This window comes from Ambystoma mexicanum, chromosome 5q (genome assembly GCF_040938575.1).
Source record: "Ambystoma mexicanum isolate Mex_15411 chromosome 5q, UKY_AmexF1_1, whole genome shotgun sequence".
Taxonomy (NCBI): domain Eukaryota; kingdom Metazoa; phylum Chordata; class Amphibia; order Caudata; family Ambystomatidae; genus Ambystoma; species Ambystoma mexicanum.
Window position 1 is genome coordinate 836,606,799 of NC_090933.1, and position 14,965 is coordinate 836,621,763.

Below are 14,965 nucleotides of genomic sequence, written 5' to 3' on the forward strand. Positions count from 1 at the left end.
AGTAGTTATGAAGCCCACTGTTTCAATAGTACCCAAAGGGGTGCTTTGTGTTAAAATGTAAGTAAATTGTGATATATTCAGCAACAATGGTCAACATTACTAACTGCATAGTGGCCCCTCACCCATTATGGAGGAGCTAAGGAGCCAGCCCAGTGAAACAGTGAGCACTCCCTCAGCTGCTTTATCCAGCTAATGGAGTGCTCCTGGGCTGGCTGAACTGTCAAAGGGAAACACTGTTTCCCTTTGACAGTTCAGTTTAGTTCCCCAGCCGCACATGCTCACTGAGCCATGCAAGTGCTGGGGCGTTTTGCTTCGCCAGCATTGCATAGCTCATTGGAAATGCTGGCTGGGGCACTGCATGTCTGTATGTCCGAGGGGGAGCTCCTGCGCCTCCTCGCACATACGGACAGAGCAGCTGGAGCAGCACCCACACACAGGCCAATGCAGAAGGTACGTTTATGTTCATTGTTTTTATTTAAACATGTGTATGGATGCGTTATGAGTGAGTGTATGGTGATGGATGCTCATGTGAATGATAGAGTGATTGCTGTATGAATGTGCAGCGCCTTGCATATACACATAATCATGTTCATTGTGTTAGGACCAGTGGGGCCCAGGGGACAGGGATGGTATCTTTTTACCGGACATCTATCATTCAAAACCCTCTGCCTTGTCCACAAGGCTTTCTGGGGCCTCGGTCCAAAATACCTTCAGCTATTCCTCCGCAAATACCTCCCCTCTCGAGCTCTTCACTCCTCTACCTCCAACTCCCTCAGGGTCAGTCGTTTATCAAAGAAACGAGCTGGGGGTAGATCTCCGTCTTCGGCTGGGGCCTCCCTCTGGAACAGCGCCCTGCCACTCTAAAACTTGAGGAGAACCATCTTTCTTCCTGCACTTATCAGACCTACCCTGTCTGCTGCCTTAAACGTAGCACTTGCAAATTGCTGGCTGCACTACCACTGTTTGTTGCCTTTATTATTTATTTATTGTTATTTATCTGTTTCTCCTCTGCTTCGCACTTTCCACTTCTCCCCCCTTCCATGCACTTTTCCCCTCACACTTGCGCGTTCTCAATGTCACTGGGCCTAGTAAGATCGCTGTTTTATTCTCCTCTGTTCCCCTCCCTTGCCTTGTCACGCTCTGAAACACTTGTGTACGAGCGCGATAGAAATAAAATATCAATGCCTGCCCCCTGGACTCCCAGCAACAATTGCAAACTGTTTGGCTATTTACCCATTTTTTGTTAAAAGTATGCTCTACAATGCAACATTTTAACCTATTATTTAAAAAAAAATTCACAGGGGGAAACCCCCCCGAACCTCCCCTTAATGCCCCTCCACTTAAAAAAGATTCACCAGCCGCCACTGGCCCTCAGACTGTGTTGGGAACGGGATGGGGGAACCGAGGGACTATGGTGGGAGCACAATGGGCGGGAACCATGGGATAGTGATGGGAGCAGAGTGGGGAGAGCCCTGGGTGTGTGATGGGGTGGGGAGAGACCAGCGACTGGGTAGGAGTGGGATGAGGGAGCCCAGCGACTTTGATGGGAGCAGGTGATGGCGCGCAATATATACTGTCCATTTGGCATTTCTGGGGGGTCCCGACCTGCCCAAATTTTGCTCAGGGGGGCCCTGGCCAAAAAAGTTTGAAGACCACTGTTGTATATGCAACTTACAAATGCACAATAAATAATTGCAATTAAATGATGACAAACTGCGCTGCAGTAATTTCATTGAAGAACCAAAGGTCAAACAAGCAGCACCAGCTGGCCATTTATAATAAAAATAAACCCTAATACGCTGTATTGCAACACAAACAAGTCCCAGTTTCACTGCGCCAAGTGTAGCAAAATAAAAATCGGGAGTCCAAGTGATTTGTATGAAAGAACAGCCTTTAAAGTCCAAGGTTTAGTACAAGCAACAGCCTAACACGTGTTTCGAGCCTTCTACGGCTCTTTGTCTGAGGCTTAATAGGGATAGAGCCTGAAATTTAAGCTTAAGGGACAATGTCCAAAAAGTACTCTGTGGAGGAGAAAGAAACAATCAATCTGAAGGCTTCGCAATTGCAGTTAAAGCTGGTCGGCTGTTTAGACAGACTGAAGAAATCAATGCGCATTGATTTCTTCAGTCTGTCTAAACAGCCGACCAGCTTTAACTGCAATTGCAAAGTCTTCAGATTGTTTGTTTCTTTCATACAAATTACTCCGACTCCCGATTTTTATTTTGCTATACTTGGCGCAGTGAAACTGGGAGTTGTTTGTGTTGCAATTGTACTTACCTCCGTGGAATTATACTGGCAGTATATCCACACTACCCAGATACCTGCAGCCTTGAACCTCTTTGTCTAATTTATACTTACAAGCGCTGTGGATCGTGACTTTTTCTGCCAATTTGTTCTTTCCTAATACGCTGAAGTTAGAGCCTCTACAAACCTTTAAAGGGTTAGACCCCCCTATTCCCCTTGAGCCTGACGCCCAAGACCTAGTGCATAGTAGATCAACGTAAATAAAAAGGACATTTTTATCGAAAGAAAAGAAGGCGCATTCCATCGCTTAATTGAAATATAGACCAAGACATGCACGCAACGTGAACAGATCTGTTATGCCCTAAAACAGGACAGTGTCCTGCTCCTACCATTTTGAAGGCCGCTGATGGTTATATGAGTTTTTGATCAAAGGCGTTGTTTATTGACAATTCTGGATAATCTGAGAAGTCTATCTTTGCCATGTAAGGTATGATCACTTATCTCATACCTACCTTTGCATGTTGGTACATGTAGTTCAATATTTAGTCGGAAAAGCAAAACTACAAGTGCCAGAATGGAGAAAAAATCAAGAACCACTTATGTCAACTGCATGTTTCTGTACCATGGACTAAATTAAGTTGCTTGCTGCTGCTCACAATCAAGATGATAAAGCAGAGGATTCATATCTTTTAAAAGCGCCAAGGGAACACACTCACCCAGGGTTTGGGTGAATAATTGCAGCCAGACGCTGGAGCTGTGTGCTAGAGACAAACTGTTGCTTTTGTTATAGGCAAGTCAACTTACAAGTCCTCCCTCCATGCAAAAAAAAGTACCGCTACGCTAGCGGTCAAAACTTGTTGCATGATGCAGTTTTGATTTGGAGTCTCAGGATTGGCAGGCTCAGTGAGAAAACTCGACATATTAAAACCGTCTGTGACGAATCCTTTGGGAATCCGTAGAAGCATGTGTAAAAGCATGCATAGCATGATTTCATGTTGATGACAGTCTGTTTTGCTCATAGATGGTCTTCGTGTTGGTATTGTGTAATGCATGGCCGCTTGTGTGTGACTTCAGTGTGTGGTGGATGTGTGTGTGTGTGTGTATTTTGTGTCTGTATATGTAGTGCGAGTGTACATCTGCTTTGTGAGTGTATTGTGTGAGCATATGCTCTGTGTGTGGACCAAAGTGTGAGAAGATTACTCTCTTACTATTATGTCTCTTACTAATGTTATGTATCTGCAAACGCTAATTTACAAACTTAAAGTAAGTATTAGGCAAGTAGGTCCCAATAATTTACAGCATTCATGCTTATAAAGGTAAAATGCAATACCCGACTGCAAATTACCAAACTCTTGTCTTTGCCAAATTCGTGTTTTATTTTAGGATACCAAACACAATTTCCTTAGTTGGTACACAGACCTTTAGCCATTAAGTTTAAAAAAAGAAAACATCCTTGTTGTAATCTCATCGCTTGATTGCCTCTGGTTTGATGATTTGTGATATTTGTGTAACTTCAAGACTAGGGGGAGTGATGTTTAAAATACACGAAAGGAAAGACTAACTGCTCGTTTTTTCTTTTTCTCCCCAGTATTTCAGTCATGGCACAACACCGTTATGTCAGAGTAAAGAGTCATCACAAGCTTCTTTCTTTCCATCGCTTAAAACTGTGATGCTGCCGCCCAACACCTTCAAAGGAAAGGTAGCCTTCATCACTGGTGGAGGCACAGGGCTGGGTAAAGGAATGACCTTGGTGCTCTCCAAACTGGGTGCTGAATGCGTCATTGCAAGCAGGTAAACCATATTTTCTTGTTTTTCTGCTATTCGCCTTTCTATATTGAACTGGCCAACCTAGGCCCCAGTTGAAACACAGAAACTGCTTCTATACTCTCCACAGCGGGGTCAAGGGGGCGTGGTGCTTGTGTGTGTGTTTAACTGTGAACATGTGTTGTGTTTTTGTTGACTGCATCAGTAACGCATGTAAGAAACCTAAGGGTATTCTCATTCCTACTCCCCTTGGATCCTCTTCGCAAGTGGCCAGGGTAAGGCCATCGCTTTCAGATCTTGACCCTGGGGGTAGAGAAGCGAGGTAGAATCACCTGGGTGGAGGGTCCTTGACGCTTGGGAGTGGGGTACTCTCGGGGGAGACATGGTATCCCCCTTTCCATTTTGACAAACAACCTAACACTCCCACCAACCTTTATGGGCTATTATAAGCCTGCTGCCCTCATTTTCCAACATGTAACCCTTGACAGTACTGAGACGAAGAAGAAGCAACTAAGAGCAATAAAGACTACACTCTTTCCCGACTCTGGTACTCTGGCTAAGAGCTGTGAAGGTCAGGCATGTCCCTTTGATTGTGGTCAGGCAGAGCTAATTAAAGATCCACACCTGCAGCCTGTCAAGGGGCTGCATGTGAATGAAAGGAGACCAGCACAGCAGGGAAAAGAGCAACAGGGGGAACAGCAGGAGACCCTTCTGAGGAGGCAGGCGTGGTGGGACTAGAGAATGAGCCAGGACGCCAGCAGCTATCCCAGAGGACTTGTGGGACCCGATTTGTGTGGGCTGTGTACTTCCCACAAGCCTTGGAGCCTCCGTAATTCAGCGCAAGCAGCTGGAACTGACGAGGAGCTCGGAGCCCAGTGGATGCCGTCCGCGTCCAGAAAGAATCATTGGCAGTACCAGAGTATGGAAGGAAACCCACAGCGAGCGAGCGGGGCTCGCGCTGGTGGATTTCCCGACTTTGGAAGCTGAGAGGAAGTCGCAGGAACCACCGGAGAGAAACACAGAAGAGTGGTGAGTGTCGGAAGGGTGCTGGGGTGCTCCGATAGGGAGTAGCAGTCCTTGAAAGAAAGCCAACAAATGCATATTGAATAACGAACTATATGAAAACGTAACATTGAAGCAAAAAAGTGAATATGGAATACTGAACTTAATTAAGCAATATAACTGCCTATTGAACACCAAACTGCAAGCGAACAATATTGAACATATCTTTCACAACGATTTAACTCAAAACTTGAAGTCAAGTACATTAAAGGCTGAAGAAAGACAAACAGTGTCCTTTTATGAGTTAATACAGCGTAGCAAGGCCACTATTTGGCAAGAGGTGTGTGACACGTGATGGCAGAGCCACAAGGCTATTGTCACGATGCCCGCTCCCGGGGAGCCGGCTCAGGCCCTGCGTCCCCGAAAGCAGACATCAAGTCCCTGGGGAAGGTCCCAGCAACCCCTTATAGGGGCCCTTTGGACAGCGTCCTGGCGCCTATGGCGCCAGGCTCATAGAAAACGTCAGTCCTGGCGCCATAGGCGCCAGGCTCATTATGAAAGTGTTTGGGTGCACTTACCTGATGCAGACCATGCTGCAGAACCCCGGCCTCCTTGAGGCCTGAAAGGAACTACTTTACCTGTGGGACTCATTTACCACCCGGGCGTGGTCGGGGAAGGATACATACCTGATTGGAGGAAGGACACATTCTAGGAACTTCTTCCAAGGCTATTTAAACCACACCCGATCAGCCACACGTGCTTCGCGTTGTTCTGCATCTAGCAGCTGGACGCTCACCGTGTCTGCTCCTGCATCTTGACTTCTGCCACACCTGCCAGCATCCTGAATCACCTGCAAAGGAAGGGAACAAGAGAACAGAAGAAGGAAAAGGCCTCACCTGCTAAATCTGCATCCCAGAGACATTTCGCCGACAATCCTGAAAAGGAAGACATTTATTTTTAAAAGCACATCGCATCGATCGCTGCAGCGCCGCATTCTACTCACCTTTACAGGGCGCCTCCATGTTCAGCAGCGACCATCCGGATTCGCAGTCGCGCCCCCGCGCCTAGGGAGAAAAAGACAAGAACAAAGGTGAGAGAAAGAAGGGAAAAGGGAAGCTAAAACTCCATGTCAAGACTTACCTGTTGGGTCATTCTCTTTTCATTTCGGGTCCGCACAGCATCCAGGCATTTTCGGACCCCTGCCCCTAAGGGGAAAAAGACATCAGCGTTAATGAGTGAATGAAAAGACATTACCAAAACACTCATTAAAGACTTACCTGATTTCCACAAGGATTTCACCGCTCACCTCAGGTCGGTGCCTGTTCCCCGGCATTCCGTACCCCGGCCCCTATGGGGAAAAAGACACTAGCATTAGAACATTAATGCATGGACACAAAGGGAACCACTTATAGAAAAACTTACCTGGAAGCCAAGCAAGTTTGGTTCTCACCCATCCGAAAATCCAGTGACGTAACTGGATACCAACGCGCCCCTGCATCAGAAGCAGGATGGAGAGCTCGTCCTTCCAGACCCTAAGGTGAGACGCTACGGGGAAGCACAGAAGGGTTTTGAGGAGGTTGAGAGGGGTAAGTGGGAGGCCCATTGCATTACCCCGCATACAGTTAACCCCATATTCTCACCTACAGAAGGATACTTCTGCGAGTCAGACAAGCCAGATCTGCGGCCCGGTCCAGTCCGTCTTCCGAACCCTGCGCATCACCTTAGACGAGGTCACAGCAGCGCGAACCAGGCCAGCGCCCCCCCAGGCCAGAGCCAGGCCGATTGGTCAGTTCCACTGGTTACTCAAGATGACCCGATTCTCCGTGATTTTCAAGGATTTCAAGCAAGCATGGAAAGGTTATTTGCTCGACATACTCAGGGGCAGGCTCTGGATGATGAACTTCTATCCCTGCGACAGGGCAATCAGGACCTCCTATCCTATATTGCAACTTTTAATAGACTAATTGTGGAAACGGGATGGCCAGAGGATAAAAGAGTCACGTTATTTTATCGAGGTCTATGCGAAGAACTTAAAGATGTCTTGGCCCAAGTTGTAAATCCGCCCCAAGATGCACAGAATATATAGACTTAGTGGTCCAATTGGATCACAGACTTCAAAACAGATCGGTCCAGGTTTGAGACCTGGGTGTTGGTCAAGACCCATGCTAACCCCAAGGGAGTTAATGTCTCTGAGCCTATGCAAATTGGAGGGGTTAAAGAACCTTTAACTCAAAAGGAACGTGAAAGGAGGCGGCAGTTAAAATTATGTCTTTATTGTGGGAACTCTGGACACTTTCTACGAGATTGTGTGGCAAAACCGCCCCGAAAAGCGGTAGGAGCTGCTGATAAAAACCATGAAGACTCTGTTTCGGGAAACGACTCAGCCCGACAAGCGTAGGGGTCCGCTTGCCGAGCTTGAAAACTAACTCTCAGACCTCGCATTTCATTGTGCCAATGGTTCTCGTAGATCCAAAAGCCTAAGCGGTTGCATGCAATGAAGGCATACATCGATAGTGGGGCTATTGGAAACTATGTGGATTGTGAATTGGCCTCTAGGATTAACCTCCCTCTCGTCCTAAAACCAGCAAAGATGTCATCACCACAGTCGATGGAACTGAAATTGCCTCTGGACCGGTAATACATTCCACTACTGGGGTGACTCTTATTGGTCCTGACGGCCATCGGGAGGCAGTTGTGTTTGATGTAATCAAGGCCCCTCAGTTTCAGGTTATTCTTGGAATTCCTTGGTTAGAGACACATAATCCTCGAATTGATTGGCGAGCTAAGAGAATAACTTTCCCGGATTGTGCACAAACATGCTACCCAGAAAACCTGAAGATTAATCTAGCATCTGTAACCTGTGCCTCCATGCAATTACTTCCGGAATACCAGGACTTTCAGGACGTCTTCCAAAAGGAACAGGCCAATACGTTCCCTCCTCACCGATCGTACGATTGCCAAATCGATCTGGTGCCCGGTGCACAACCCCCTTGTAGCAGGATTTATGCCCTTACCGAACCTGAGAACCTGCATTTGAGACAATATTTGGATCAATACCTCGCCAATGGTTTTATTCGCCCGTCAAAGTGCCCGGCATCCTCGGCTTTGTTCTTCGTGCCTAAAAAAGAAGGCGACCTTAGAACTTGTATCGATTACCGCGCATTGAACCAGATAACGGTTAAAAACCGTTATCCTCTGCCTCTGATTCCTGAACTCCTTGACCAGGTGAAGGACGCTTGCATATACACCAAGTTAGATCTCCGGGGGGCATATCATCTGGTGCGAGTAAAAGAAGGCGACGAATGGAAAACAGCCTTCCGTACAAAATATGGATTATTCGAATACCAGGTAATGCCTTTCGGGTTGTGCAATGCGCCTGCTGCCTTCCAATTCTTCATGAATGATGTCCTTCGGGAACTCATCGATGTTTGCGTTGTCGTCTATATCAATGACATTCTAGTGTACTCCTCTTCGGAATCTGATCACAGAAAACACGTTAGGGCAGTTCTGCAAAAACTGCGCCAACACAAACTATTTGCTAAACTGGAGAAATGTGTTTTCCATACCTTCATCCTAACACCCAAAGGAGTCCGAATGGACTCAAGAAAAGTGGATGCCATCCTCAAATGGCCATCACCTAGCTCTGTAAAAGGGGTTCAAAGCATGCTCGACTTTGCCAATTTCTATCGCAGGTTTATCCCGGAATTTTCACGCATAGTACAACCCATTACTGCACTCTTGAGGAAAAATAAACGTTTTGAATGGTCTGAAGAAGCCGAGCAGGCCTTCCAGGATTTAAAAGCTAAGTTTACCTCTGCACCTATATTGAAACACCCACGTCCAGATCTCCCGTATGTCGTCGAAACTGACGCATCCAGCCTAGCCATGGGAGCAGTTCTGTCTCAAAGAGATCCTGAAACCAACCAACTGCATCCTGTAGCATTTTGGTCCAGAAAATTCTCGGCACCAGAGATTAATTACGCAATCACTGACAAAGAACTGTTAGCCATAAAGTCCGCTTTTAAAGCCTGGCGGCATTACCTGCTTGGCGCTCGACATACCATCACGGTGATCACTGATCACCGGAATTTACAGTATTTGAAAACCGCCAAGGCTCAGTCATCACGGCAGCGCCGATGGGCTTTGTTTTTCGCTGAATTTGATTTCGTGATTACCTATCGACCTGGCTGCAAGAACGGCAAAGCAGACGCCTTATCCCGAATTGGAATGGGAGAATCTGATACAAACTCAGAACCAGTACCAATAATTCCCGAACAGAGAATTCTAGGCATGACTTCGTTACAGACACTTGAAGACATTCAAGTCAGAGTGAAACAACTCCTGGACCCTACAGTCCTACAGGATGTCACGCCGCGCGCTCGCTCGCGGGTGCCACTTACCTGTCCTGGGGTCCCTGGTCCACGGCCGCAGCGGTCTCCTCCTTCATGGAGACTGTACCCGCGGTGGCGTCTCTCCTCACGCCGACCCGCGGTTCGGATGGGCGCCGTGGACGCCGCCTTCTCGCGAGGATCTGCGCATGCGCGGATCGTCAGTGTTTTGACGTCCCGCGCATGCGCAGTGTCGGAACATGCGTTCCAAGCCTCGCTTTGACCCCGGGCCATAAAAGAGCACCGCATTCACAGGGACAGCGCGTCTCAACGCGGTTGTTACTGTGTATGCGCTGCTGGAGTCCTGGCGCTTGTTGTCCAGCCCTCCAGTTTCCTGTTCTAACCTTTTCTGCCTAGTTCTGCCTCATTTCCTTATTCCAGTCTTGCTTCCTGGTCCTCCTACTCTTTCTACTCCTTAATTCTGATACCTTGCCCCTTCCTGGTTTAGGGTAGAGTAGGTCCTGTCTGGGTTCCTAGTGGTAGTAGGGACTCTCCTGTCAGTTCTGCCCTTCTTGCAGTTGCCTTCCTTTGTCTGTCTTGTGCCCTGCCGGTACCTGTGCCTTACTGCCTTTTGGAAGTTCCTGAGTTCAGTCCTGTTATCTTCGGTGATTTCATCAAGCCTTCTCAGCCAGTGGAAACACTGTCCCGACGTCACGCAAATTCTGAGAAGTGCCACCCGTGGCGTTGGGAGTTGGTTCAGTGCCGTCCTGTGTTATATCGCCAGGAGGGGATTGGGCTAATTTCTCGCGTTACCCATTCATCGGCCATCATACGGCGACATACTGGCAACCTCAACTCCACGGTCTACAGGAAGCAGAGGTAACTCACGATCTCGTGAAGATTCGTTTAACAGATTGAGACGCCTATCCCTCAGTCCCGACATGGACGACATGCAGGAACTACGTGAAGAAATGCGTGCCATGCGTCTTGAAATGACCACTCTTCGCCAGGAAAACAACACTCTCAGACAAGCATTGGATCGGTGTTTGGCTAATCCCGCACAACCTGTCACCCCGCCTGAGAACTCCATGGCTTACACCACTCCGATGAAGTATGATGGTGATCCGCGTCGAGTGGCAGAGTTCTGTACTCACTGTCGGATCCATTTCCAATTCAGGTCTACACATTTTTCTCAAGACAAGGCTAAGATTGGGTATATCCTTGGAAATCTAACTGGCAATGCACTCGCTTGGGCCGCACCTTTGGTCTCTACCAACAGTCCCCTGTTGGGTGATTTCGCTGCCTTCGAGAAAGCCTTTTTGGACGTTTTCAAACCGCCCAATTTGGCAGCCATGGCCCAGAATCAATTAATGGAGATCAAGCAAGGGTCAGGTGACATAATCCACTACATCAGTCGGTTTCGACAATTAGCAACTGATTCACAATGGCCCGAAATCACTCAAAAAACCTTGTTTCGTCGGGGGCTACGAGAAGAGTACAAAGACGAATTGCTGCACATTCCGGAGCCAGAAACATTGCCTGCATTGGTGGAACAAGTCTTGCGCATTGACCACAGGTTAACCGAACGACGGAGTGAACGCCGCAGATCTGACAGGTATCAACCAATTCTTCCAGCACAGAACCCTGGACCAGCTGTTTCTATCGATGTAGGTCCAGAACCCATGCAGTTGGGTGCCGTCAGAGGTCCGTTATCCGAGACTGAAAAGAAAAGAAGACGACAGAAGAACTTATGCATGTATTGCGGTGGTTCTGGCCATTTTCTAGGCACCTGTCCGTTACGTCCTCTGAAGAAACAGGAAAACTAACAGGCCCGTTGTTTGAGGCGAAGGCAGCAGCGGGCCGCCCTTCTGAATCCGTCCTTCCCCCCATGAACTCAGTACCCTTGTTAATCCTGAAAGTCGGTGTTGCTTGGCTTGGAAAGTGTGTGAAGACCTGGGCCCTTTTGGACTGCGGAGCATCTGGCAACTACATCGATGCCTCGTTCGCGATTGCCAATGGGATCCGTTTACATAACAAGGAACGACCAACGGTGGTTGAGGTGATCGATGGTTCTACTTTGTCTTCTGGTCCGGTTTGTCAACACTCCGATCCCTTGTGGCTCTCTGTGGAAGGGCATCTCGAACGTATCTCATTGGACGTCATCAAGTCTCCTTCATTTCCGGTGGTGTTGGGTTTACCATGGCTGTTGTATCACAATCCCCAGGTCGACTGGACCGCTCGCTCCCTGGTGTTCTCTTCGACACATTGTCCTCGTGACTGTGTAATACACGAAACCTTTCCTGCAGTTTTGGAGTCCCTCAATCCTGCTGATTTATCTGCTCGTTTATGTGCCACTCAATCGGTTCCTCATGAATATGCCGGATACCACAAGGCGTTCTCCAAACCTGAGGACATACCACTACCACCCCATCGGCACTTTGATTGTTCCATTGATGTCCTGCCTGGTGCGATCATTCCCCACGGCAAGATCTATTCGTTGACTCACCTCGAGAAAGGCATACTACAGGAGTACATTACGGATTGCCTCAACAAGGGCTACATAGTGCCGTCCAAATCCCCTGCAGGGTTCCCGTTGTTCTTCGTCAAGAAGAAAGAGGGCACTTTGCGTCCTTGTATCGACTACCGTCAACTAAACGAGATCACGAGGAAGGACAGGTACCCGTTACCACTCATCCGGGACATCATCGAATCCCTGAAATCAGCACAGATCTTCACCAAGCTGGATCTAAGAGGGGCCTATCACTTGGTGCGGATTAAGAAAGGAGATGAGTGGAAGACGGCCTTCAAAACACCTTTTGGTCACTTCGAATACAGGGTGATGCCGTTTGGCCTCTGCAACGCCCCGGCAGTCTTCCAACGGTTCATGGACGATGTCTTTTCTGACCTTATTGGAATATCTGTCTGGGTTTACCTTGACGACATTTTGGTTTTTTCTGACACTCATACTGCACACGTGGCGCATGTACAGGAAGTCCTCCATAGATTGATACACAACGGCCTGTATGCAAAAATTGAAAAATGCCAATTTCATAGGGAGAGCATGGAGTTTCTGGGTTACGTGATCAGCAACACCGGAGTACAGATGGATCCCGCAAAACTGCAAGCTATTCAAGAATGGAAATCGCCACATGGCGTGAAGTCACTTCAGAGGTTCTTGGGCTTTGCCAACTTTTATCGGCGTTTCATTCCACGCTTCTCTCAACTGGCCAACAGTCTAACCCACCTGACCAGTACCAAGGTGCCGTTTCTCTGGGACACGCAGGCCGAGGAGGCATTCCAGGAATTAAAAAGATCATTCATGTCGGCTCCTGTTCTTAGACATCCAGATGAGGTAAAACCATTTGTGGTTGAAACAGACGCCTCGGACTACGCAATTGGGGCGGTCCTACTACAGCAAGATGCAGTCACGGGAATAGAGCACCCGGTGGCGTATTACTCGAGGAAATTGTCAGTGAGTGAGGGAAACTATGCAGTGATAGAAAAAGAATTACTGGCGATAAAAGCTGCCTTCGAGGAATGGCGACATCACTTGCTGGGTGGGAGGTACCCGGTGGTGGTTCGCACGGATCACCGTAATCTACAGTTCCTGCGCTCTTTACAATGCAGAACCTCCCGTCATGCTCGTTGGGCCTTTTTCTTTTCACAGTTCGATTTCACCGTCACGTACATTCCTTGTTCACAGAACACTAAGGCTGATGCCTTGTCTCGGTCTCTGGAAAACAACGTTGAAGGTGTCAAGGAACCGGAACCTCTGATAGCGTCCAAACATTTCCTATCGATGGTGACTCCCCAGCTCCAACAGTTGACTGAGGCCACACGAACGGATCCCTCAAGAACACAGTTACTACAACGTGCTGACATCAGGGAACGTGATGGTTTGTTGTTCTTTAAGGATCGTCTGTACGTTCCTACATTGGAACTCCAGAAAATCGTTTTACAGAATTGTCATGATTCCGTCGTTTGCGGTCACCGTGGAGTCCGTACAACACAAGAACTGGTTGCACGACAGTACTGGTGGCCTGGATGGGCTAAATCGGTAAAGCACTACGTGGACTCTTGCCCAGTATGTGCCCAGACCAAGATTCCTCGCAAAAGACCCTTTGGTCTTCTAAAACCCACGCCAACGCCTCCGCACCCTTGGCATACCATCGCCACAGATTTCATAGTTGACCTGCCCCTGTCTGGTGGTTTCACGTGTATAATGGTGGTGGTGGATTGTTTCACCAAGACAGCTCATTTCTTGCCCTTTCCTAAGCTGCCCACTGCATCCCAGATGGCACGATGTTTTCTACACGAGGTGTATCGTCTTCATGGTCTTCCGGAGAAGATTTTGGCAGACCGGGGGTCTCAATACATCTCTTCCTTTTGGGGCCAACTGTGTCGGCATTTGGACATTCAGCGAGCCCTTAGTTCCGGCTATCATCCGCAGACTAATGGACAGACGGAACGTACCAATCAGACCCTTGAGCAATACCTACGTTGTTATGCCAATGCTACCCAAGACAACTGGTCGGAATGGTTGGACACCGCGGAAGCAGCTTACAACAACGCTGTTCAATCCGCTACCGGACTCAGCCCTTTCTATTGCTCTACCGGTCTTCATCCTAGACTGCTGCCTGTTTATCCAACATCTTCCAGTGCCGTTCCATCTGCAGACGCCCTGGTGTCCCTGATCCGCGATCAACATCGTCTGGCGGCCGGTACCTTGGCAGCGGCACAAGCACATATGAAGGAGCAGGCTGACAAGAGACGGACCCCTGAGCCTGTCCTTCATGTTGGGGACATGGTTTGGCTGTCCTCCAAGAATCTCCCGGTACGCAACTTACCTGTGAAACTGGCCCCTCGCTTTTTTGGTCCCTTTCGCATCAAGGGGCGTATTTCGCCTGTTGCCTTTCGTTTATCTTTGCCCCGCTCTTGGAGGATCCATCCTGTCTTTCATGTTTCCCTTTTGAAGCCCTACGTGCCCGATGTTATGGGTCGTACCTGTTCCCGTCCTGCCCCGGTCTTGGTTCGGGGGGTCCCTGAATTTGAGGTGCAGGAGATATGTGATTCACGGATTTGGCGAGGTGCTCTTCAGCTTCTGGTCAGCTGGAAGGGTTATCCTGCTTGTGACCGTACTTGGGAACCTCGCTCCTTCGTGCATGCACCGAGCCTGGTTCGGGATTTCTATCTCCGCTACCCTTGGAAACCCGGTGCTCCGGGGTTGTCCGGGAGGGGGTATGGTGTCACGCCGCGCGCTCGCTCGCGGGCGCCACTTACCTGTCCTGGGGTCCCTGGTCCACGGCCGCAGCGGTCTCCTCCTTCATGGAGACTGTACCCGCGGTGGCGTCTCTCCTCACGCCGACCCGCGGTTCGGATGGGCGCCGTGGACGCCGCCATCTCGCGAGGATCTGCGCATGCGCGGATCGTCAGTGTTTTGACGTCCCGCGCATGCGCAGTGTCGGAACATGCGTTCCAAGCCTCGCTTTGACCCCGGGCCATAAAAGAGCACCGCATTCACAGGGACAGCGCGTCTCAACGCGGTTGTTACTGTGTATGCGCTGCTGGAGTCCTGGCGCTTGTTGTCCAGCCCTCCAGTTTCCTGTTCTAACCTTTTCTGCCTAGTT

General features: G+C 48.9%; 1 protein-coding gene across 1 annotated transcript in view; it reads left to right on the forward strand.

The window, feature by feature from the left end:
* DECR1 (2,4-dienoyl-CoA reductase 1) overlaps nucleotides 1-14,965 on the forward strand; it is a 541,630-nt gene that overhangs the window by 33,616 nt on the left and 493,049 nt on the right. The window contains exon 2 of the mRNA XM_069621325.1: nucleotides 3,833-4,035. Coding sequence (XP_069477426.1) covers nucleotides 3,833-4,035 — 203 coding nt within the window. The remainder of the gene's footprint in view (nucleotides 1-3,832; nucleotides 4,036-14,965) is intronic.